This window comes from Lycorma delicatula, chromosome 10 (assembly GCF_047948215.1).
Source record: "Lycorma delicatula isolate Av1 chromosome 10, ASM4794821v1, whole genome shotgun sequence".
Taxonomy (NCBI): Eukaryota; Metazoa; Arthropoda; class Insecta; order Hemiptera; family Fulgoridae; genus Lycorma; species Lycorma delicatula.
This window is the reverse complement of record NC_134464.1, coordinates 76542754-76566573: the sequence shown is the minus strand read 5'-3', so window position 1 is coordinate 76566573 and position 23820 is coordinate 76542754. Positions and strand designations below refer to the sequence as shown.

The following is a 23820-nucleotide window of genomic DNA, read 5'->3' as shown; positions in this document are numbered from 1 at the left end:
GCACATTTTCTAACTCTGTAGTCGTTCTCATTTAAAATAATACGTAGACTTTACGAAAAATTTAATAATTATGGTTCAATATTTGAGAGTAAGCGCGAACGGCCGCCTATGTTCGTTCACAGAATATCGAAGCTGTCAGAGCAGCATTACCGAGAATCCTGGGAAAATCAACAACAAAAGCAGCAGCACAACTTCGGATTTCTATTCGATCTGTGCAGCGAATTTTAAAAATCTACTTGCATCTTTATCCGTACAAAGTAGCAGTGTTGCCTAAATTAACGGTTGACAATAAACGTCAATGAATGGCATTCGCTGATAACGGTTGACAATAAACGTCAATGAATGGCATTCGTTGAACGGGTTGTAAATAGAGACGTTAAACGATGCTTGGTTTTCAGATGAGGCGCATTTTCACATAGACGGGGTTGTTAATAAACAAAATGTCCTTTTTTAGGCTTCCGAAAATCCACACGTGCTTCATGAAAAGATATATCCCGTCCCAAGAATTATGGTATTATCTCAAATCACGGGGTAATAGGCCCATTCTGTTTTGAACAGACAGTGAACAGTGAACGTTATCTAAACATGCTGCATAATAATTTTGTTCCTCAACTTCTTGCAAAAGGGTTTCGATTAGAAAACGAGTGGTTCATGCAGGATGGAGCCAGACCGCACGCAGCTAATGTTGTTTTAGGATTTCAGCGTGAAACTTTTAACCCAAATATCGTTTTAAACCGATTTCCTAATCGTTTTGTTTGTGGACAGAACTGGTCCCCGAACAGTCCTGATTTTAATCCGTGTGATTATTTTCTTTGGGGATTCTAAAGGAAAAGATTTTCCCTAAATATCCTTGTACCCTAATGGAACTGAGTACTGATCATTGAGGCGTACAACGAGATAACCGAGGATATGTGTCGTCGAGTTATTAACAAGATAGGAGTTCGTGTTGAAGAAGTTGCTAGACGTGATGGTGGTCATGTTGATCATATGATAAGCAAAACATAATCTCCAGGTATATAGCAAACACGCTGTATTTTACTTTTCTGTATAACGATTCAAATAAATATTTTTTAGCAAAAAACAAATGTTTGATCATTTTTTGCACCTTCCTGTATAATTATCTTAAAATAAACATCGCTCAACCGTGTTTAAACGTTTTTGATACGTAATAATAGTATAGTCTGTTCACAATACAGTTTGGCACATCATCCTTTTTATATGATATTAAAGGAAGAATTTGTTATCACCAATTTTTTTTTACCCATTTTCTTTTGTACATATTTTTTATCCGATTGTACTTTGTGTTTGTGGTACTGTTAAGTTCACTCGATTTTTTATTTTATTTTTATACTAACTTATTGTAATATGATAAATTATCTTTTTTCTAGTACTACAATGAAAAAAGAATGTTCAGCTGCATTATAAAATACTCTTTTTTTTGGTGCGAGGGGGAGTTAATTCACTACCACATTGTTGGAGAAAGTTATAATAATACTTTTTTAAACTTTAAAACTGTTATAAACTTTGATCATTAAAAAGAGAGAAAGAATAAGTAAATAAATATATTTGTATATATTGAATTAATTATTATTAAAGTAATAAACACAACTTTGTATTAATAACTAGAGTACCAGAACAATGTTAAAAAATAAAATTTTATTCCTGTAGTCGCCACAATAATATGAGATGCAAAAAGAAGTTATATTTGAAAAGTTACATGTTACGAACCACTTGATGGAAACACTTGAGTTTTGTATTACATTAAAACTTGTTCTATTCTGCGTTATTTATATTTCAATTTAGTTTAACAGAATCTATAGGATTTACGCATTAAAATCTAAATTACCCATAAGTTGTATTCCGTTTTTCGTGGTAGTACAGTTTAAACATTTCATAATTTCATTAATATATAATATAAAAAATTAGATACATAAAACTAAATAAAATAAAAAAGTATTTAAAAATAATTATGATCAGGGGTTCTATATGATTGCTATTTAAAAAGAAGAACGTATTTCAAATTTCTATAAAGGTAAGAACACTTTTTTTTTTATACCGAATTATTTGTTTTAAATATCCCGGGTGATTCAAAAAAGACTTCACATATATAAAAGCATATAAAAGTTTATTTTGATAATCTACACATTCGATTGAGGTCTCATTTCATAACAAAACATAACAAGTTTTGACTCACGTAGTTAATTAGTACCGAATTCGACCATTAGTGCTGTCGCCGTTGTTGTTAAAAATGGATACACTTACTGGTGCGGAACGTGCTCCCTGTGTGTTTTAGTTTCACGATTTGCAGACAGCAACTGCAGTTTAACGTAAATTTCTTAGAGAGTACGATAGGGAGCTTCCTAGTAGGCGTACAATTTACTCTTTACACTAAACCTTTGTTGAGAAAGATTGTTCTGTTAAACATACAAAATCATCAGTACTCCCACACGTGCCTGAAACTGCTGTACTACAACTCTGAGAAAACTTTGCAAATAGTCCGAAGAAATCAGCTCGACATTCGTCACGTGAGACTGGCATTCCACAAACGACTGTTTGGCGCGTATTACGTAAACGATTGCACTTTTTTCTTTTTTTTTTAATCTCCGGAACCACTGTTGGGTATTACTTCAGAGGATGAGATGAATGACAATCTTTGTAGTATGTGAAAATGCTATGACTGACCGGGATTCGAACCCGGTCCAAACGATTGTACTTGAAACCGTACATACCAACCATGATTCAACAAATTACAGATGACGAAAAATTTGCTTGGCTGTGATTTTTTTGTGAAAATGATGAGTAGAATTACAAGCAACGATACATTTTTAGATAATTTAATTTTTAATGATGGGTCAACGTTTCAAATCAGTGGCAAAGTGAACACCCGTAACTGCCGAATGTGGGGTAGCGAAAATTCTCATGAAATTTTGCGCGGATTCATGGTAGCCCTAAGGTCAATGTTTTTTGGGCTCTAAGCAAACAAAGGCTGTACGGCCCGTTTTTCCTCCAGGAGACAACCGTAAACGGTATAGTTCATCTGGTCATATTTCAAAATTTTCTAATTCCTCAGTTAGACGATGATGACCAAGATGGACTCCATTACTATTAGTAAGACGGGGCACTCCCTCACTACCGACTAAAATTCCATGATTTTCTTGATACTCCATTCCCAGGTCGATGGATTGGTTGTAAAGATCCACCTCGCTCCCCAGATTTGACCACGCTGGATTTTTTCTTATGGAATTTCATTAAAGATCGGGTTTATGTACCAACTTTTTCTGCTAATCTTGTTCAGCTAAGACTTAAAATTAACGCTGCAGCTGTAGAGATAACGCCGGACTTCCCGGCTGTAGTCTGGAATTTAATACGACATACATCTCACGATGTATGTCGTATTACAAATGAAAGCCATATCGAACCAAAGTAAATGTTGGGTGACAAACATAAAGTGGTTTTCTATGAAATGAGACCGCAACAGAATCTGTAAGTTATTTCAATAAATTTTTATATGCTTTTAAAATTGTGAAACCCTTTTTGAATCAGCCGGTACTATTGCAATATTAAATACTTTTATAATTTAAATTAACGGAGGGATGGAAAAACGATTGCGAACGGAAGAAGTGTTTTCCTACTGATAATCTCAGTTTTGTGTTAAGACGATTACAATCGATTCACGTCGTTCCATACCAAATCATCTGTACGAAAATACAATGCCATCAGTATATTTTAAACTAACGTGGAGCGACAGTATTTTTTTCTAATATCCAACGGAGTTTATGTTCAATCGAACCGAAAAACAGTATGCGTGTTTCTTACTTAATATTTTCTTGTACTTATTTTCTCGTACCGTATAATTCCTATTGATTTTTCAGATGAATTAAAATTCTAAAAAAGATAAAGATTTCGTATAAAATTATTTTTTTCCATTCATTTGTTGATGAGTTGTAACGATTCAAATACAACTTTTTTTCTTTCATGATGATTACTACAGTCGTTATATATCGTTGCATAAACGAGTTTGAAACTTAATTATCTTGTTTCTAATAACATTAAAAAAACTAAAATGTTTTAATTTCATTTCCCAAGCAAATTTTGTTTAACTATATCGTTTCATTGTATTACTGATAGTTGTCTTTAAAAATAATGATTAATTTAAAAAACTATACTTATCCAATCGGTATAAGTATGCTTCTGATATATATATACCGAATGGGTTGAAGAAGGCTAATTAAAACTATCCTCAATTACTTCTGTGACAAAAGAAAAGAAATAAAGAGTAAAAATCAGTGGATGGAGAAATTGATTAAGGATATTGAAGAACTTCTGGACAAAGAAACAGCCAAAATGTTTGAAGGTGTTTTCAGGATAGTAAAAGAGACCTGCCGGGTTGGTCTTTTCTACGGCCTTTTTTTTTTTTTTTTATTGCCTTTTCGTACTTTTATACAGATTTGAATACTAGATAATGGATAATACCGGTGTTCTTTGGTGGTTGGGTTTCAGTTAATTTCTAAGGAACGGTCAACTTCAAACTGTACAAAACAACACTTCATTTCCATTCATACATATCATCCTCATTCATCCTCGAAGAAATACCTTAAAATGGTTCTGCAGGTTAAATAGAAAAAAATGAGGACAGTAAAAGAAGAGGAGGAATTGACTTCTTTGAGGAGAGAAAGGAAGCAACGAGATTTAGAATGACGAAGTATTGGGAGGATGTAAAATTGGGAATAAGAATGAGAAAAGTAAAACCTAAATAAGGATTATTTTACGTGGTCCATGGATGGCCTGTTCAAAAGTGAAAAAGTATTTACTTTGACTACTTTTAAACTAAGCTTTAAATAAACTAATAAAATCTTAGTGAAACTTGCAAAAATATAATAATACATCTTACGATCTTCCTAATGATAAACATCTTTTTTTTTCATTTTCATCTCCAAATTTTGACATTTTGCAATAAACGGTGTTTCAGTTATTTTCCATTTTTTTAAATAATAATTAGTTCAGATGCTTTTCTTTTTTTGAGAGTATATAATTAATACGTCTTATAAGCTTTAAATTTTGGCTTAGGAATATGAAATAAAAATTGTTGTAGCGTATAAAGAATGCCATGCATGTCCGGGATTTGAACCTAAGACCTTCCGGATGAAAAGTTAAAACGCTACTATTCCGTTAGGTTGAGTATGAGAATATATGCAAACATTATTTATAAATAAAAATGTAATAATTAAGTATTTCATATGCTGGTGATTTACAGTAATTCTAACGAAACTTTTAAGTGATCATTATAGGATATTTTCTTCTTTGCAACAATTAATTCATTTAAAGATTGTTTTATTTTAAAAGATTATTTATTATTTATAAATATCATTACATACCTATCATTGTAATAATATACTTTTAAATGTTAATTTTTTAAGTGAATTTTTTTTTTTGCGTATTTATTACACTTGACAGTCAGTGCTCACTTCGCCCTCCCTACCGTCCAGCCAGGAGTTTCTGCCCCCTGGACCCTCGAGGAGTTCGTATTCTCATATTTGTAAGAATATTAAGTATTTTACAGAAATATTTTAAGAAAAGAAATATTAGTGTATAGAGAATTTTTTTTGAACATCTTGGCATTTTTATTTTTAAAATTAGCTTAAGGAGTGAGTAGAGTTTAACGCTAGCCTTATTCAAAACAGGGAGTTGACTTGGGGATGCCGTCTTCTTCGTTTAGTCTTGTGAGTGTTCGTGTGAGTTTGTGTTAGTTGCCATTCTAGTTACTGCTATTGGCGCAAAGTTGACCACATGATGCCCCGTCGGATGCGCGCAAATGACTCTCTTCCGCTAAATAAAAATCCTTTTTTTTATTGCTAAATATTCACCAATAATCCCTTTCTTTTATTAATAAAATTAATAAATAATTATAAACAAATAAAAATAATTTACGCTTAGAAATTAAATAAAATAATTTGTAAATTTATTGACAACGGACTGCTTCTAATGGGAGAGAGTCGGCTGAGTGAGTCGCCGTGCGCAGCGCATCACCATTGATTCGTTTTGCGCCAATAGCAACTGATATAAAAATTTGAGCACATACGACAAACAAATAAACCCACGCACCATCCTTTTTATGAAAAAGAAGAAGCGTTCCTCTTCGTATAAAAATATCCTTTCATGATATGTAGTTAAAGTTAGGCACAATTCCAAAACCTTTGATTACATTTATTAGAAGTAGTAGTTGTAGTAGAATAGTGAATTTACTACGGTCGTTCTTGGAAAAGTTAAATGGACAGTTACTGCTGGAATAAGAGGGGAACAGTGTGGAAATAATATAGTGCGTTATGTACCGACGAACAGTATATTAGTATATTAAGTTTTACATCAATATCAACGCTTTGGTAGATAGAAAGCTTTGCCTACTGGAAATTTATATAAATAAAAAAATTATCCATATGTAATTTTTCCAATAGATATCCATTGTCAAAGCAATTCGAATTGTAGAGATCATTAAAAAATTACCAGAATCAATATTTAATCAAAATACATAAAATTCGAGTTGTAGAGGTTTTAATTTTTTGGGAAATAACTAGCGAAATTATTATATTTTATTAACATTATAAATTAATTAATTTAAAATAATGAACTATAATTTTGAAAATGAATTTAAAAATATGTTAGTAATACTTTCCCTGCAAATTAAAAAAGAGAATTCTTGACTGAACATTTAGAATGAAAAAATATAACAACCATTTATATTGTTTATTGTAATATTGATCACCTCTCTTTATTATGAAACAAATCTTTGTTTAGTAGGTGATTTATTGATAGTAAATAATTGATTTCTTTTATAGTATTTGATTGATTATTATTAATTTATCTTTTTTATACCGTTGATTTTCTTTGTTGAATAACACTAACTGTCATGTCGTTTTCTATGCGATTACCGTTTGGCAATTGATTCACGATTTTAATTGATCGTTTTTGGGAATAAATGATTTATATTCATCTACACTAGTTAAAAATATTTAATTTCTTACGACTGTAAAAAAAAAAAAAAAAACACGTAAATGTTGCTATAATTTGTTTCATGAAAGCGTACAGCAAACCCAAACATATAATTATTTTAATTTAATTTAGCGCAATCCATCCGAGAAAAAAGCTTCTCTTTACTTTTAACATAAAAATGAAGTAAAATAACTTGTATAAAAATTATAAAATTGTGATAAAACGATATATTATTAATGTTAAAAGTAAAAATTTTAAGAAAGTACATTACCGCTGTATTAAAATGACATCAAGTTATTTGGTGGTTGGTTTTCAATTAACTGCACATCTCAGAAATGGTCGACCTGAGACTGTACAAGACTACACTTTACTTGCACTCATTCATCCTCTGACGTAATACCTGACGGTAATTCCCGGAGGTTAAACAAGAAAAAGGAAAGGGTCTCGAAACGTACAATAGTCAAAATTCACTACTGTAATTCTGAATAATTACTTGATCAACTTACCTTACTTACTTTAATATATCATAGTAGATACGCTTAGAATCAGGAAAACATTAGATAAAAACCAGATTTGGACAGCGGGTGATCCGTGCAAGGTCAAAATTCGCGCCGCTTTATCAATATTCTAGTCAATTTGCGATCAATTTTGTGAGCTATGGTGACCTGTTCAGATGCTAATGAGTTCTGGAAGAAAGTTTAAGGTTAAAGTTTGTGATGAATGGTGTGGGTAAGGTACCATTGTATGATAATTCTAATCATCCCTTTCTAGGTCACTTGGCCGAACTTATATTTACACGAAAGTATAGTCACTACAAAGAAAAATACATCGTATTGTTTTTACTCATGTGTATGACTGAGAATCACCTTACCAAAAGAGTCCAATAGTGGAGTCAGTCATCTTTAACGGCTGTCTCCGAGTCCCATACTGAGGGTAGTTTGTGGTTTATTTTGCATATTAGACACTTAATTTATTTTAATCTTCACTTTTTTTATTAATAATATAAACATAATTTATAATTTGTTTTATTATTGTATACTGATATTTATGTATTCAATTATTGTATTTTCAACTTATATATGAATTGTTACTTATAACTGTTTATAGATATTGTAACTATTGTATATATTTTCATGTAATACTGTGCAACATATGAAGGCTTTGTAAAGCTGTTCTGTTGCACAAAAAACAAAATAAATAAATAAATAAATATGTCAGTGTGAACAAATTTGACGTTGATCTAATAATTGTTCAGTATTACCTTCACTACCTCAAATGTACATGTGAAATAAAAAGAATTTTTATATTTCAACTGAATTTTGTTATTTTATAAACTATGTCTTCGGTATAAAGACCGATTTGAAATTCATAAGAACCATTTCGAGCTATTATAAAAGTCTTAGACATTAATGATGAGTTTAACGAAAATAAATTGCTGTTCCTCATCTGGACAAAAAGTTAAAGAAGAATCTAGCACAGTTTATTGTATAATGTGAGCACTTTACAGTGCGAAAATAAGTTTTAATAAAAATAACAATAATAAAAAAAAAAATAGACTTGAGATGTTCTAATTTTTTAAGTAAAGAAGTATGGAGAGATTTAAGTAAATAGATGGATTAGAATATGAAGAAATGTTAAAAATTATTGGAGAAAAATTACTTTAAAATCAAAATGGAGATATTTGATATATATTATATTAAAAGAAAATGATTGATATTAAAATTGTTACCAGTTGTGATAGAAGTAAGTAGAAACAGAAGCTGGAGAAGACATCAATAACGATAAGTTTGTTTCAAGTTTAAACGAAGGAAGTGGTGATTGTTTGAAGATGAAAAGTAGTGTGAGGGCGGGTCATATGCGTACTGCTGATAAAGGTAGTTGAATAATATTGTATCGGTGTTGAAGTATAAGTGAAGAATACAATCGAGTTACCGTGAAATGAAGTATTATTCATATAACTCGATATCAAGAAGTACTGATCGACAACCAGGAAAAACCTTTCTTCATTCTGTCTAGATTTCTTATAATAGAAACTTTAAACCAATTTTTTTAATGCCGTTAGGTTTTATATATCAACCGCTTGTTAGCGCTGTAGTATGTAAGCAGTTTAATTATTATTTATTTATAATAATATTCATGATCTGTAAGAATTTATTAAGATGCTATAATGTAACAAATTTCAGTAATTATGTTGACAAATGTCGCTATTCTTTATTTTCATTTTAGTTTGGAGTGTTATGAGAGGGGTACAGTCATTTTTACTGCTTGTTTACGATTAGAATGTCGTAATCATTATTTTACACTATTCACAACTAAAATGAAATAAAATCCTTATTTGTCGAATGAAATCTATTTATATGCTATTACTGATATGCTATTTTTTGTTTAATTAACAATAAACTTTGACATATTGTAACAAGACCGGTATAACAGACTTGAGTAACGGATCCCTTCAAGTAAGAAGAAAGTAGTAAAAAATATAATAATGGAGGAGTCCAGAAAGGGACTAAAAGAACCCTTTTAATAAAGATAACAGGTCCGTTTAACAATGATCCTTTGAAATACTGCCTACTGACACACTAAACACATGTCGTTCCGTGAGAAGAGTTATCGGACCAAGGCTTGGAATTTCATGGGAAAATGTGATGGCGGTCGATCATTTTCACGCTTCGAGTTGGGTCCGGTTCGGCAGGTAAAGAGGATAGAAGTATAAATACTCTGAGGAAGACCAGTTAAAAATTCCGCAAGGAGAGTTTGAGTTGTCAGTCTCCGAGATGTGTATTTTGCGAGGAGGTCATTGAAGGAACGAATTTCGAGTGCAGGTTCGATGCAAATATGATGACGTCATAAACTCACTGTGTGGTCTAATGGGGAACGCGTCTTCCCAAAACAGCTGATTTGGAATTCGAGAGTTCCAGCGTTCAAGTCCTAGTAAAGGCAATTTACTTTTAGACGGATTTGAATACTAGATCGTGGATACCGATGTTCTTTGGTGGTTGGGTTTCAATTAACCACACATCTCACAAATGGTCGAACTGAGACTGTACACGACTACACTTCATTCACATTTATACATGTCATCCTCTGAAGTAATACCTGAACGGTAATTCCCGGAAGCTAAACAGGAAAATGAAAGAAAAGATGACGTCATAAGTAATTTCAGTACACAAAAACGAGAAATGGTTCGGAAAGTTACTGTATGACTATAAGTTAAAGAGAAAATGTACTAAAATATTTCATTCATATACTGTTAGGGTAGTTTTATTCGTTAACAGCAAAGGTATTTGCAGTAAAGAACTTTATACTTGTCTTATATATTGTACTATTGTTGTTATTATAGACTAGTGGTTAAAGAGTGTTAAGACTGGCGGTCATGCTATGTCATTTGTCAATGGAATTGTATTCTGCTTTTCCATTCTATTTATCTACCTGTGAATAAATCCTAACGATTACTTTAAATTCTGTTTTGTATGTAATCTCTGTTTATTATTATTATTGACATTTTTGATTATTTGTGTATTGTTGACATTTAATATTATAATTATTGTTTACTTTTGCCATTATAGTCATTTTCCTAATTATTGTGAGATTTTTTTTATTGTCTGTTATTATTATTATTATTATTATTATTATTAATGATTTCTCTTATTTTACTTATGTTTTTAAACCAATAGATTGTAATTATGTAAACAATTTCATTTGTCAATCTCTCAGTATCCTGATCGAGCCGCGAACACGCGGCAATATATTAACAAAACGTTTAGTGATCTATTTATCATGACAAGATATTGCACTAGTATCGTGAGATTGATATAAAATCTTTTATTTCATTTAACGGCCGATTTGCAATTTGTATTTGCTACCTAATAAATTTATATTATTATGCTTATTTTTGTGCATAATTATTTTTATCTTAGTAAGCACTTGTATGATAATTAAATCTTAATTAGAGAATCAGTATAGAGCCGTGTAAGTCAAATACAGATTTCTGATTGTTTCAAACGCCTTTGGTTATAAGATACAACACACATTTATAAATGTATTGTGTTCATTAAACTTCGAATCTCTTACGTTTATTCTTAGTTTTTATGGACGTTATTCATACCATTTTACTTATAATCAAATTCTCTAAAGTTTTGTTTAAAAATTTTATGAGTTTATTACCCGTTTCACAAAGTTATTTTACATCAACATAAAATAGTGGTTTTCGACCACAATATTTTGAGTTTTAGCTCAGATTTCTCGAAAACTACTAAAAATACAATTCTGGGAACTGTTTTTTTTTTCAACTTTTCAGCGCTGATTTCATATAAAACCACTAAATTTACTCCTTAATTCGAATTACAAGAATTATAGTCCCGGCTTAATTTTACTTAAGGCATAGAAATTCGGGAAAAATCTTTCGCCAGCCGATTAATACCCGCTAACGAAGCGTTTCCAAACTTATGTTTATATGAACTTTCTTGTTTATTTTCACCTAATGGAATCTACTGAAAATTTATTACATTCTTTGTGAATCACTCTATATATGAAGTATTCATTTTTTTTCATGAAATCTGGTATGATATGGTTTTAAAAACAAAATCAACAAAAATTCTAGCATTCAGGATAAATTCATCCCTTAGTTTCCGTTGGGAAAGGAAATAATTTAAATAATTTTAACGTTAATTTCCAAAGCATGATAACTCATTTTAAAGGTCTTGCTGATTGAAAGAAAACTGAGAAAACAAAATGTTGCTGTTTTGCCAAGTTACAAAAAACGGTTTTATTTATTATACCCCAAGCCAAAATTTTTATCAAGAAAAATCTTGTATTTATTGTTTAAATTGTAAACAGTGTTCGCTTGTATAACATACGTATGTGTAAACCTGTTAAATTTGACTTTATTATTTAAGATTTTTAATTAATCAGAACTTTACCAATCGGTTATGAAATTTCTTAAAATTTTGTAGAGAATATAATCGAGACAATTATAAATATAACCACTCTTTTTTCTGTGTTTTTTTCGGGTTAATCATTGAAAACTAGTAATTGTCCAAAAAAGAAAAATTAGGGGGAAAAAATCGATTTTTGAAGAAAATTAGTAGAGTTAGGGAAGTACAACAAGGAGTTATAGATTAGGGTAAACTTATTTATATGCGACTGGACAAGATTTTCGCTAACTGGACAAAATGGCGGCCGTTCAAATGTGATGAAAATCGGTTATTCAATTTTGTTAACTTCCTAGGCAAAATAAAGTTATGGGTATTTGCATTACGTATAATTTAAACATTTAAATTTGAATTTCGTTAATTAGTTACTGCAAAAAAAGTCGAAAAAACGTTAAAAATGGCCGTCTTCTGTATAAACAATATATATTGCAAAACAATAACTTTCATACTTTTTTATTGTTTTAAAAATTAGCGCTTGGAATTCCAAATTCAATGAGTGGTTACACAAGAAATTTGGTTTATTCGTTGCTGAGATATTGTAATTTGTTTATAGAATGACTCTTCAGGCAACTAAATTTAAACAAAATTTACCATTAAATTTTATTATCATATCCGATTATGAAATACATGGAATTAACAATTTGAGTATTAAACTGGAAATAAAAACTGGGAAGTAACTTTTTAACTTTGGTTAATCCTGATTTTCGTTTAACTGAGGTCCTATCCCGTCATTTCCAGATTGTAAGCTTTTACTCACTATCTCTCTCTCTCTCTCTCTCTCTCTCTCTCTCTCTCTCTCTCTCTCTCTCTCTCTATGTATGTATATATATATATATATATATATATGCGTCCTCTTGTAAATTTTTCCCTATTCCGTATTCTTTATTTCCTGTTTCCAGTTGGAAAATCTTAATTAACTGGAAGAAGTTTTTCAATTTATTATTACTATTAATTTTTCCTTGTGTGTATTTTATAATTCTTTATTCTTTTTTTTTAATTTCATTTATTGATATGAATTGTAATCTATATTTATGATTTAATTTATGATTTCGGATTATTACTTTTTATATTAAAAAAAAAACAGACACCCAGTTATATTAACGCAAAAAATTAATTTTGTAGCGGTTAAAAAATTTCAAATCTGTTTGAGATTCGAATTAGTATGTTCCTGGATAAAAGGTAGATAAACGTGATAAAAGGCAGATAAACGTTACTACTCCCTCACCGTGAACAAAGATTTTGTAATCTATTATTTACATTTAGAACAATTTGTATTTTATATATTATAATTTACGTACTTTCTTTCTTAATAATGATTTAAACTTTACCCACGATTTTAAAAATTGATTCCTTAATATAAATATTGGAATAAGCTTTTTTCTGCCCTAGAGTACCAAACTCTGAGAGATTTTTAAAGCATAGTATTAAAAAGCAATCTGAATAATATATTTATTTGTTTACGTAACTAATTCCAAAATTTTTTATTAGGGATCACTTCTTTATAAATAGATATTGCCTAAATTTTGCTAACAGAGTAAGGAATTCCAAAAAAATCGAAAATTTTTATTCGAAATTTAGGAATTTTAAAGTTTATTATTATTCTTTATTTCTTTGTACAGGAAGAAAGTTCTTTAAGTAAAGGAAGAATTATTGTGATCGCAAAAATTTTTCGTTTTCAGATTTCAACGGAAATATCCATTTTGACAATCCCTGAATCCATTTTGACTGGTTTCGGCGTGACGTCTGTACGTCCACGCCGTGGACGTACAGACGTCACGCCGTTGTGTAGCAGATTCAAAGCGAGATAGTTAATATGCTTATCCAACCTGGACACACACCTTGAAACTAGACGTCCAACTTCCTCTCGAACGTATGGAATGCCTACGTAAATCGTGGATCTCAGCATTAATTGTCAACCACGGCGCGTCAGTTATATGTGTATATGTAACAGATTTGGTGGAACATCTGATTATTTAATATTAATTGAAAAATATAATTTAAAATCGTATTATTTTTCGATTTTGTAGTTTAATTTCTGTTTAATTTTATTTAATTATTCTGGAATTTCTGTTTAATTTTATGTACATTAAAGTTAACTACAGAATGACTGAAAAATAGATCCTCACAAAAACAACATATACACTGAGGTATACATACCCGATCTTAAATAAATTGCCAAAAAATCGTATCTTTTATTCCATTACTACTCATATTGTCGGGCTTATTTCTCATAATTCTCTCTAAGTCGAACTTGATCATCATTTCGTTCATCTGATTTTTGTTGCCAATCAGTTAATTGCTCTATGGTTTGATATAATTCTTCTGATCTTAGTTTGTGAACACGTTCTCTAGTTTCAGCAATTGTGTAACTTTCCACTTTATTAAAGAATTGGAGGATCGTATCTCACTTTTCTAATGAAATAAGTTTGAATGAAGTGCAACAAAGAATGTGTATATGTAATTTAATAGGCGTAAAAGGAAGTCATGTAGTGTCCACATCAGATTCTTTTTTTATTAATTTATAGTTGTGAACTAACAAAATATTTTTATTATCGATCGTTGTTTATTGTATTCTTCCTTAATTTCCTTCAAATCTTCAAAATAAATCAAGGTTAGAGAATTTTATAGCTTAAAAAAAATCGTTTATAGTAATTTAACCTTCGCCAACACCTGTTTTAAATATTTAATGTTATACAACGAGCATTACGTATGTTACTAAATGATTTATTCATCGAGTATTGAATACATTATCCTTTTTTGCATCATAAAAAAAAAATTATACTTTTATAAGGTTCGTTTAAGCAGCAAGCGTTTATATTATAGATTATTTTTATATTTCTATAAGCCATAACTTACTAGTTATGGCTTATAGAATTACAAGCTACTGCTTGTAATTCCCTAAAAGTTAGTTTCTCTTAGATTTTTTTTTTGTAATTGAAATAATTTTATTTTCCCGCATTATTAATCTATATTATTCAGTACCGATTTAAACCTGTAAACAAAATGTTAATTTGGGGCCATTACATTTATGTAAGTTGTGGATATCGTCAAACAACGATTGAAGTGTAGTCGGGTAATTCTCTTTTCGGCATCAGAAAAAAATCAAAAACACCGCCTTCTCATATTTTTTTTCCACTTTAAAAAGAAAAAACCTATTTTTTCGTTTTTACTTCCTTGTAAGAAGTAAAGGAAGTATTGTGATGGCGAAAAATTTAGTTTATCAGATTTCAACTGAAATATCCATTTTAACTATCCCTGAATCCATTTTGTCTAGTATTGGCGTGACATCTGTACGAAGGTATATATCTCGCATAACTCAAAAACAATTAGCGGTAGGATGTTGAAATTTTGGATTTAGGACTGTTGTAACAACTAGTTGTCCATCTCCCTTTTGGATTGTAATCGATTGGATCAAAAGTGTCCAAAAAAGCCGAAAATCCAAAACAGTTTTGATTTTCGACTTTTTCTTAAAAGCAGTAATAAGCCCTCGTTGAAAGCTTTTCAACGATATATCATAAGTGTTAGGTATTTTCATTGGTCTAGAGTTATAGCTAAATTAAATTTTAACTAATGAAATATTTTGGTCTTAAGGGGAACAAGGGGAAGATACATCGATTCGAATCCGACTTCATCTCTTTTTTTAACTTTTTTTTTAATTTAAATATATTGATTTATTAATAAATATTAACTTCTAATTGTAAAAAAAAAAACTTTAACAATAAATAATAATTCTATAACAACAATAAAAAAAATATATGAAAGAATATCAGAAGTTGTTAATGAAATAAAATTTTATTACTTTTCATTTTAAAAATATGTATACATGTAATTTAATAGGCGTACTAGGAAGTCATATAGTGTCTACATCAGATTTTTTGTTAATTTTATGAAAAAAGAAATATCACCAGTAATAAGACAATTTTGCATAAAAAAGCTCTGGAACACTTTTTCTACGAGTGAAATTAAGAAATTAGGTTTATCCATTTAGTCTTGCTGTATACGAGAAGATACAGTTTCCAGTTTCCAAGCTACTCTATTGTTGCGCGATTTTTGTGCTTATTGTAAAATTCGCTAGCACTCTTAGTTTTGCTCGTATAAAAAAATGCCCGAGAGATTTTTAACCCAATATATCCGGATTAACGGGGAATCAGAAATGAAAGATACTTTGAAAATTTGATTCTTTTATAGGCTTGGGTTTTATGAATCCGTACCTTTTTGAATTTTTTAATTATCTCTAATAGGAACTGAGTTATGAAAGTTTATTTATTGCGCGCCCTGAAATTATGCTACCTACATATGATAACTATAGCGCGATTTTGATGCTTATTGTAAAATTCGTTACCCTAAGGGTGGTTTTGCTCATAGAAAAAAGTACCCGTAAGGCTTTTTATGCAAAAGTTTCTCAGCTATCTATTCGTATTTTATATTTTTATATACAGCTAAAACTAAAGCCGCTGTTGACGAAAAACTAAATATTTTCCTTTAATTTGTTTATAAACAAATTAAATGGTTATTCGCTCGTGCCGCTTCGGCAAACTTTTATTCTACGTACTTTTCGGAACTCATTGCAATAATTTATTTACTGTAGTGGATTTTTTCGAGGTTAAGACCTTTTTGAGTCTCTGATGACATAGATAATATAAACATAATATACACACATACATATATATATATATTACTTATTACTTACTTATTTACATCGTATGAGTGGATGGAAAAACATTGAGGGAATTATATAATATCATGAGGGGGTACACAAAAATAAAATGTACTTGTGCCTAGTTTTTTATTACATCATAAATTTTGATTTGATGTGTTTTTAATTATATTGTGGGAATTTGAAACTTACCTTTAGAATTAAATTCGTATTAATGATTTTTTTTTTTACCGTTAACAAACATCATTTATAAAACTATATAACAAATGAAAACACTTAGTTCGAGCATGCAATCGCCGATGCTAAGAGCTTCCCTCTTTTTTTACCGCCACTCCGATATAAATTAAGTTTTCTCCTTTTTTTTTAATCAAATCAAATTTAGTTAGTTCGATATAACAAAGTACCCAGTTTGAATTTATGAGGTCTTTTCATAAAGTAATACATTATATTGTTGAATTCATGCTAAAAATATAATTTTATTGAAATGAAAAACAAATAAGGAAAATATAGTAAAAACAAGATAATAAAATAATATAAAATTTATGCTGGTAATTTGTGTTGGTGAACAGTATATGATTCATAATTCTGTGAATTATAGCTAAAAGCCACGTTTATATTAATGTAAAATATTTCATATTAAAAAAATGAAGTTTTTTCATTAGAAAAATTGAAATCAGAAGGTTTGAATTTTTCAACTATTCAATTCGTTTTTGTACAATTATACGCGATTAAAATCTTAGATAACAGTAAACAGTATTTCTTACTAAACTGAAGAAAATTTTAATAAGATTTTGATTAAAAACTACATATTCGTCGATCCGTGGCAGAGTGGTAGCGTCTCGACGTTTCATTCAGAGGTCCTGGTTTGGAATCTTGGTTATGCATCGCATTTTCATTTACTAAAAAAAAATCCCACTTCCATATTCCCACGTACAAGCTTCTCTGTAAGCTTCTGCGGTTAATTCGTTCATACGAAAAAAATAATAAAGCTGATAAATCCGTAAAGGAAATTTATACGGCCCAGAAATCAGTATACGTGGTTGGAAGAAAAGCTTTACAAAATAAAAAAAGGCTTAGTTAAAATATATATTTAAAAATAAAATAAAAACTTTACAATCTATAATTGTTTCATAATGTACTGTTTTTATTATTTCTAACATGAAATTGAATCTGTAATCTCTACCATATACAGTGCTAACGATTTAAAAGTTTTTTAATCGTTTTTGCGATACCAGACCTTTCCTCATTTCATAAAAAACATCTCACTCTTCTCCCTTACCCAATATTTGTTATTTTAAGAATGTAAATTTATTCTTCTTTTTCATTCGCAGGAAAAAAATAACAGTTATTTGGGCTAATACCCGAGGAGAGAATATAACCTGATTTGGTCAAAGGTCCAAGAATAGTAAGATAAACTGTTGAGCAGTTTTTGCATCGAAATCCGTTTTATTTATCAAAAAAATATGTTTTCCTGGATTATGCTCCTTGAAAAAGTCATATCTCAAATTTAAAAAATTTTTTCGTGAATTTCGGATGAAAAAATATACTTTTTTTTGTATTTGGAGAGAGCTCCAAAAAAAAATGTAATTATCATAACCATAATTATTTCAATAAACAGTACCCTGTTTCTTCATCTGTTATCTCGGTTAGTTTAAAAAACACGTCTTATTAATTACAAGAGTACCTTCCGTTTAAGGAATTCTAATAAGTTTTAAATATAAATTATTTTTGTATGCATCTAATATAATATTCTTTAAATTCTAATGAATATTTTTAGCTCTAATTAATTATGATATTTAAATTTTCATTTGATTACGATGAGAAAACACTACTATGTATGTTTGAACATCATTAATTTTTGCATGAATAAATATTCGCGTGGAAGAATATTCTTTATTCAGAAATATTATTACTGGTAAGGGATTCAATCAATATCTCTTGAGCATTTATTTTTACAAAAACTTTATCTCAACGTTGCTTAGCTTCCAAGAAAAATTCAATTCATAAAAAATTTTACAATTTATTATTATGAAGCTATGAATTAATACTGTAATAGTTATATAATGATTATTGATAATTGTTATTATTGATATTTATATTCCTTAGTAAGAAAAATATATACGAATATAAACACCTTTATTTTCCATTTAAAAATCAAAATTACTTTTAATTTGACCATTTAATCTAGCTATCGTACCGTATTATTCCCTTTAATTAAAAGTTTTTTAGAGTATATAAATAAATAGTATAAATTTCAAGTATAAGTTACAATATATAAATAAATATATATTTATAGTAATCTTGTATTAATTAAATTTAATCTTGGTTTTAAGAATCAGAATTCCTGGAATTCATGAAGGAATCAAGCAAAGCTTGAAGGAGACAAACAATTGTTCCTTAATCTAATTATACTTAGATAACCCACAGATTGCCAAGAAAATTCGAGCCTATTGATTTTTCCAGCAAATACATATACATAACTTGAAAATAATAATGAAAATTGGTTGATATACGTACTTGATAAACATGTAAACCCCCGTTTGTTCCATCGCTCTAGATATTCCTTTCCACGAGGCGAGCATACTATATTTCTGTTTTGCTGTGAGCGGTAACCTCGGGTCAGGGGGTGCAGGTGGCCGTCTTTGACCCTGGGGGTCTTGTAACCCATCCGGATCATTACCACCCTGGCCACGCTGCGTTGATGCCAGTCTTCCCAGCTCGCAGCCCATCTTCGATTTATTGCTATCTTCTCACCATTCCGACATGACCCTCTGTTGAAGAAAAAAATATTAGAAAAACAATTATTTAAACAAATGCATTCAAATAACTTATATTAGAGTGTACATTTAAAAAAAATTAAAAAAATTTCATCAGAGTTCTCATAAAATTTCCTTATAAACTAAACGAATAATTTTGTTAAGCATGGCCCGTTGGTATACATATATAATTATACAAAAAAACCGCTTACCAGCAATTATATTGGACGCGTTCAAGCGCTTTCGGAATTAAATTCCATCTTCAGGAACTCTCATATTCATCCTATTTATAATTTTAATAAAAACTTCGCATGTAAAATTTTTTTAAAACATAACAGTTGGTCGTCATATGCTATAAAATTATGTCAACGTAAACCTCCTGTCAATTTGGTGGTCTCAACTGTTATGTTAAAAGGGAAGGGGATCAGTTTGGCCAACATAATATATTATTACTATTTAATACGTACTTGTAGAAAAACGTCATTATAAAATTTTGTCTGTTCGTTTATTAATTTATTATTATTTAAATATATTTGTTATTTTTCTAAAATATTAGTATTATATTATATATATTATTAGAGTAACCGAGCATGTTAATAAATTTGTTTGGGTCATAATTATGGTTATTTATAATATGTTTAGCAAAATTTGATTTATCCGTATGACTTTGTTTATAGGGTCCGGCATATAAACCTGAGGATTTTTGAGGGATAATAATTAAACTGTGTTTCATACTATTAAAACATTTAATATATCAAATTAAAGATCAATTTTTGCAATTTATAGTGAATTACTTACATAGATTTTTTTTTATTTGAATATTATGTCGTCCAAATGTTTTCCATTACTCCTCACCCACTCACTTAACCTCGTTTTAAAATTTGACATTGTTCGTTCAATCATCACTTGTGGAACTGCTTCAATTTCTCGTTGAATGGCCTCCTTGAATTCTGCAATTGACTGTGGTCGACTACTGAAGACTTTGTTTGAGATACCCCCGCAGAAAAAAAATCACAAGCAGCCAGATCAGGTGAACGCGCTGGCCAAGGAATGTCGCCAAATCGAGAAATCAAACGTCCAGGAAAGGTTTCTCGCAGAACATCCATTGCGATTCTCGCCGTATGGGCGGTGGCACCATCCTGTTGAAACTAAATTTCATATCCTTGAAAGTCACTCAGTTTCGGTCGCAGAAATTCATTCAACATGTTTACGTATCGATGAGATGTTACTGTTACTCTGCGAAATAACTCCTCAAAAAAATATGGGCCAATTGTGCCGAAATTTGAAACCGCACACCAAACTGTAACATATTGACTGTGAGGTGGTTGTTCAAGAATTCGCCGTAGATTATGCGAAGTCCAATAACGGTAATATTGTTTATTCACAAATCCTGACAGATGAAAATGCGCCTCGCCACTTAAAAGAATAATGGCATCCTGGTGGACATTTTCGAGGATGACCTCGCAAGCTCCTTTGCGAGACGCCCAATTATTTGCATTAAGTTGCTACACTAACATCATCTTTTACGGATGGAATTTCAGGTTGGCGTGAAGAATTCGTCGTTAGCTTCGATCAGAAATGGCTAGCGCAGCAGCATGTCTCGCTGCTGAACGTCGTGGAGACCGCGTAACAGCTAACCTTACAGTGTTAATGTTTTCGGGCGTTCTCACAGACCGTTTTCGTCCTGTTGGTTTCATTTTTAAAGCAGACTATGTGTTCCTGAAATTCTTCACTCACAATATCGTATTTCTACTAGGAACTGACGCGTGTCAATTTAAATTGAAATGTCTGCGAAATAAACGCTTTGTTACAATATCCGAGTCATTATTTTTAAAATAGGTTTCAATCACAAACGCTCGTTGTTCACCCTACCACGACATAACTGGCTACTGAAATAGCATGAATAGACCTGTCGATGTACAACACTCCCGGATTCTCATTGACAGTAGTGCCAACATAACAATTACTACAAAATCGTCAGATTTATATGCTGGACCCTGTACAATTTAATTGCTCTTTTATACAATTTAAATCCTCTTTTATTCTTATTAAAAATTATCGGTTGGTCCTGGCAATATATCTTTAATCGCAATCTGCGCATTTCAAAAAATATATGCCACGTTTTTCTAAATTGATTTTGTTATTGTTTTTGCAGGATCCACATTATTTATATAATTTATTATTTTGTTATTAGTTATATATGCAGTTCTTATCCCAAATGATTAAAATAATTTGTTAGTTTTTTTATATTCGAGTTTAGCGTAATGGTTAACATTACTATTATTAGTTAATTTTATTCTATGTTTTATGTATATTTTGTGTTTTATTTTATTATATAAATTATCTATTAAGTTTTTATGATATCCGTTGGTTGTGGCGATGTATTTAATAATATTTAAATGACGATATCGTTTTTTAGATATTTTAGTTCTCTATGTATTAGATCATTAAATGTAGCCATTTTCTGGTTCCAAGGATGAAACGAAGTGCAAGGAATTTCTGTGTATTGTTTGGTGGTTTTCCTAAAAATGTCAATATTTAACTTATTAAACGAACACCGTTTCCTAGTAATACCTTCGTTAAAACCTTTTTCAGTAACATCTAAACATTAAATTAAACGAATTTTTATTAAGTCTGTAAATTGGATTTAAATATTAAAAACGTACACTTTCAGATTGATAAAAAAAGCTTTCTTAATTTTAAAGTGAATTATAATTTTTTGATGTACGGTTTTGTTCTTTTACTTTGTTATGTTCAGAACTGAAAGCTGGATTTTGTGGAGAAGTAGGCTGGCCCACGTCAGTTGCAGAATCGGCGTTGGTGGTAGTCATAGTAACAAGCTACAGTCACCACTCCTCCGAGCATAGCCCGCCCTAATTATCATCCAATCATTTATCATGACCTTTTCATTCTCTGGTCGCTAGAAGAATTATCTACTTATGGTACGTATTGTTGTGCTTAATAAACATAAATGAATCGTGTGACTTGTTTTCTGAGAATACTTTTTTTAAACAAACTACAGGATTGTTGATTTTAAAAAAGTGTTTGAGTGAGACTCGTCACCATCGTGTTTTCTATTTCCACCCGCCCATTCTCTCCTCTGCCAATCAGTTTTTAAATAGATATAATCATTATTTCCTCTGATGTAATAACTTGCCTTTCGTCTCAATCTGAAATATATAATATTGAATATCATGTTCCGATGTTCAAGAATCAATCGTTTATTATATTTTCTTATTTATTCTTCCTTTTTTCCCTACGTAAATGAAATGAAACTTCTTTTATTAGTTAATATATTAGTATTATACAGTCATTTAATGTATGTGGAAATTTGTTATCGTTTAGAATGGATTCATGTAATCATTTTAGACAGTGAATTTATATTTAGTAAAGTTTTTATTTACATTTAAGCTTTTAAATTGTTAAACTATTTAACAACTTTTTAAAGATTCTAAATCGTTTACTGAGTATTGATGAATTGTACAATTTTCACAGGATTCTATATCAGTAAAATTTGTATCTGTTAAGTTGTGAAAGATCACTAGCACTTTCTTAACTATTCACTTACAGTAGCGCTTCCAAAGTATCTACAGATTGAACTCAAAAAACTGCGTAATCGTGGAAGAATAGAAAAATTAATAAAGGATTTTTATACGAAAAATATGGTGAAGGTTACAGTTGGAAGTGATAAACCAGAAGATATGAGAATTGGTGAGGAATGATATTAGAAATGTTATTTATCACTAAACGTTATCGACATTTATAGCAGAAAAATTAACAGAGAAGTACGAAATGAACTCTAAAAAATTGTATTAATGGGAGGAAAAAGAATCTAAAAAGTCACTTGTACTGACGATCAGTTTGACAAGATCAAAGGAGTCATTACAATTTATTACAGAGAATACTATTAGAGAGAAAAGATTTTGGTATGAAGATATACCTAGGAAGAAGGAAACTGATTAGAGATGGAAAGAAAGAAGGCTACATTAGTATATTACTGTAAAGGGACGTTTTAAACGGGTAAAAAATATTTAAATATTTGGGAAGCAATGACTTTAAACGAAGTTACTTGGCAGAATATTTGTAAAAGGAAATGATATTTTGAAAAGTGAAAGAATTGCTAGCATCTTTTGAGTGTGTTGTAGATCTGAACCGGCGAAGAGTGAGAAATAGGAAAGATAAACAAAAGAACGTTTTAAAATATAATTATAGAAAACAAGGAAGTGAAATGTTCAGAAAAAGTAAAATATGAGGAAGTATAAAGAAAAATCGGAGCGGAGCTGAATTTTATGAAAATGTTAACGTAAAGAAAAGCATTTTGATGTAGACATAGTCTTTGCCTTTAGCAAAGGATGGAGAGGGGAAATGTGGAGAAAAGAAGAAAAAACCAAAGAAGAATTGGATGATTATAGATATTACGAGGAAAGAATTTCTAAGAAAGAAAAAAAATGGACGACTTTCATTTGAAACCTGTTGAAATAAATTTCGT

The 23820-nt window shown here is 30.2% G+C and overlaps 1 protein-coding gene across 2 annotated transcripts in view; it reads right to left on the bottom strand.

The window, feature by feature from the left end:
- Positions 1–23820, bottom strand: part of LOC142331137 (neuroglobin-like) — a 297336-nt gene that overhangs the window by 209921 nt on the left and 63595 nt on the right. The window contains exon 2 of one of the 2 annotated variants that reach the window (XM_075376834.1): positions 19093–19344. In XM_075376834.1, the coding sequence (XP_075232949.1) occupies positions 19093–19304 (212 nt within the window). In that variant the 5' untranslated portion in view covers positions 19305–19344. Of the gene's footprint in view, positions 1–19092; positions 19347–23820 lie in introns of both variants that reach the window. The other variant, XM_075376833.1, reaches the window with a different exon arrangement.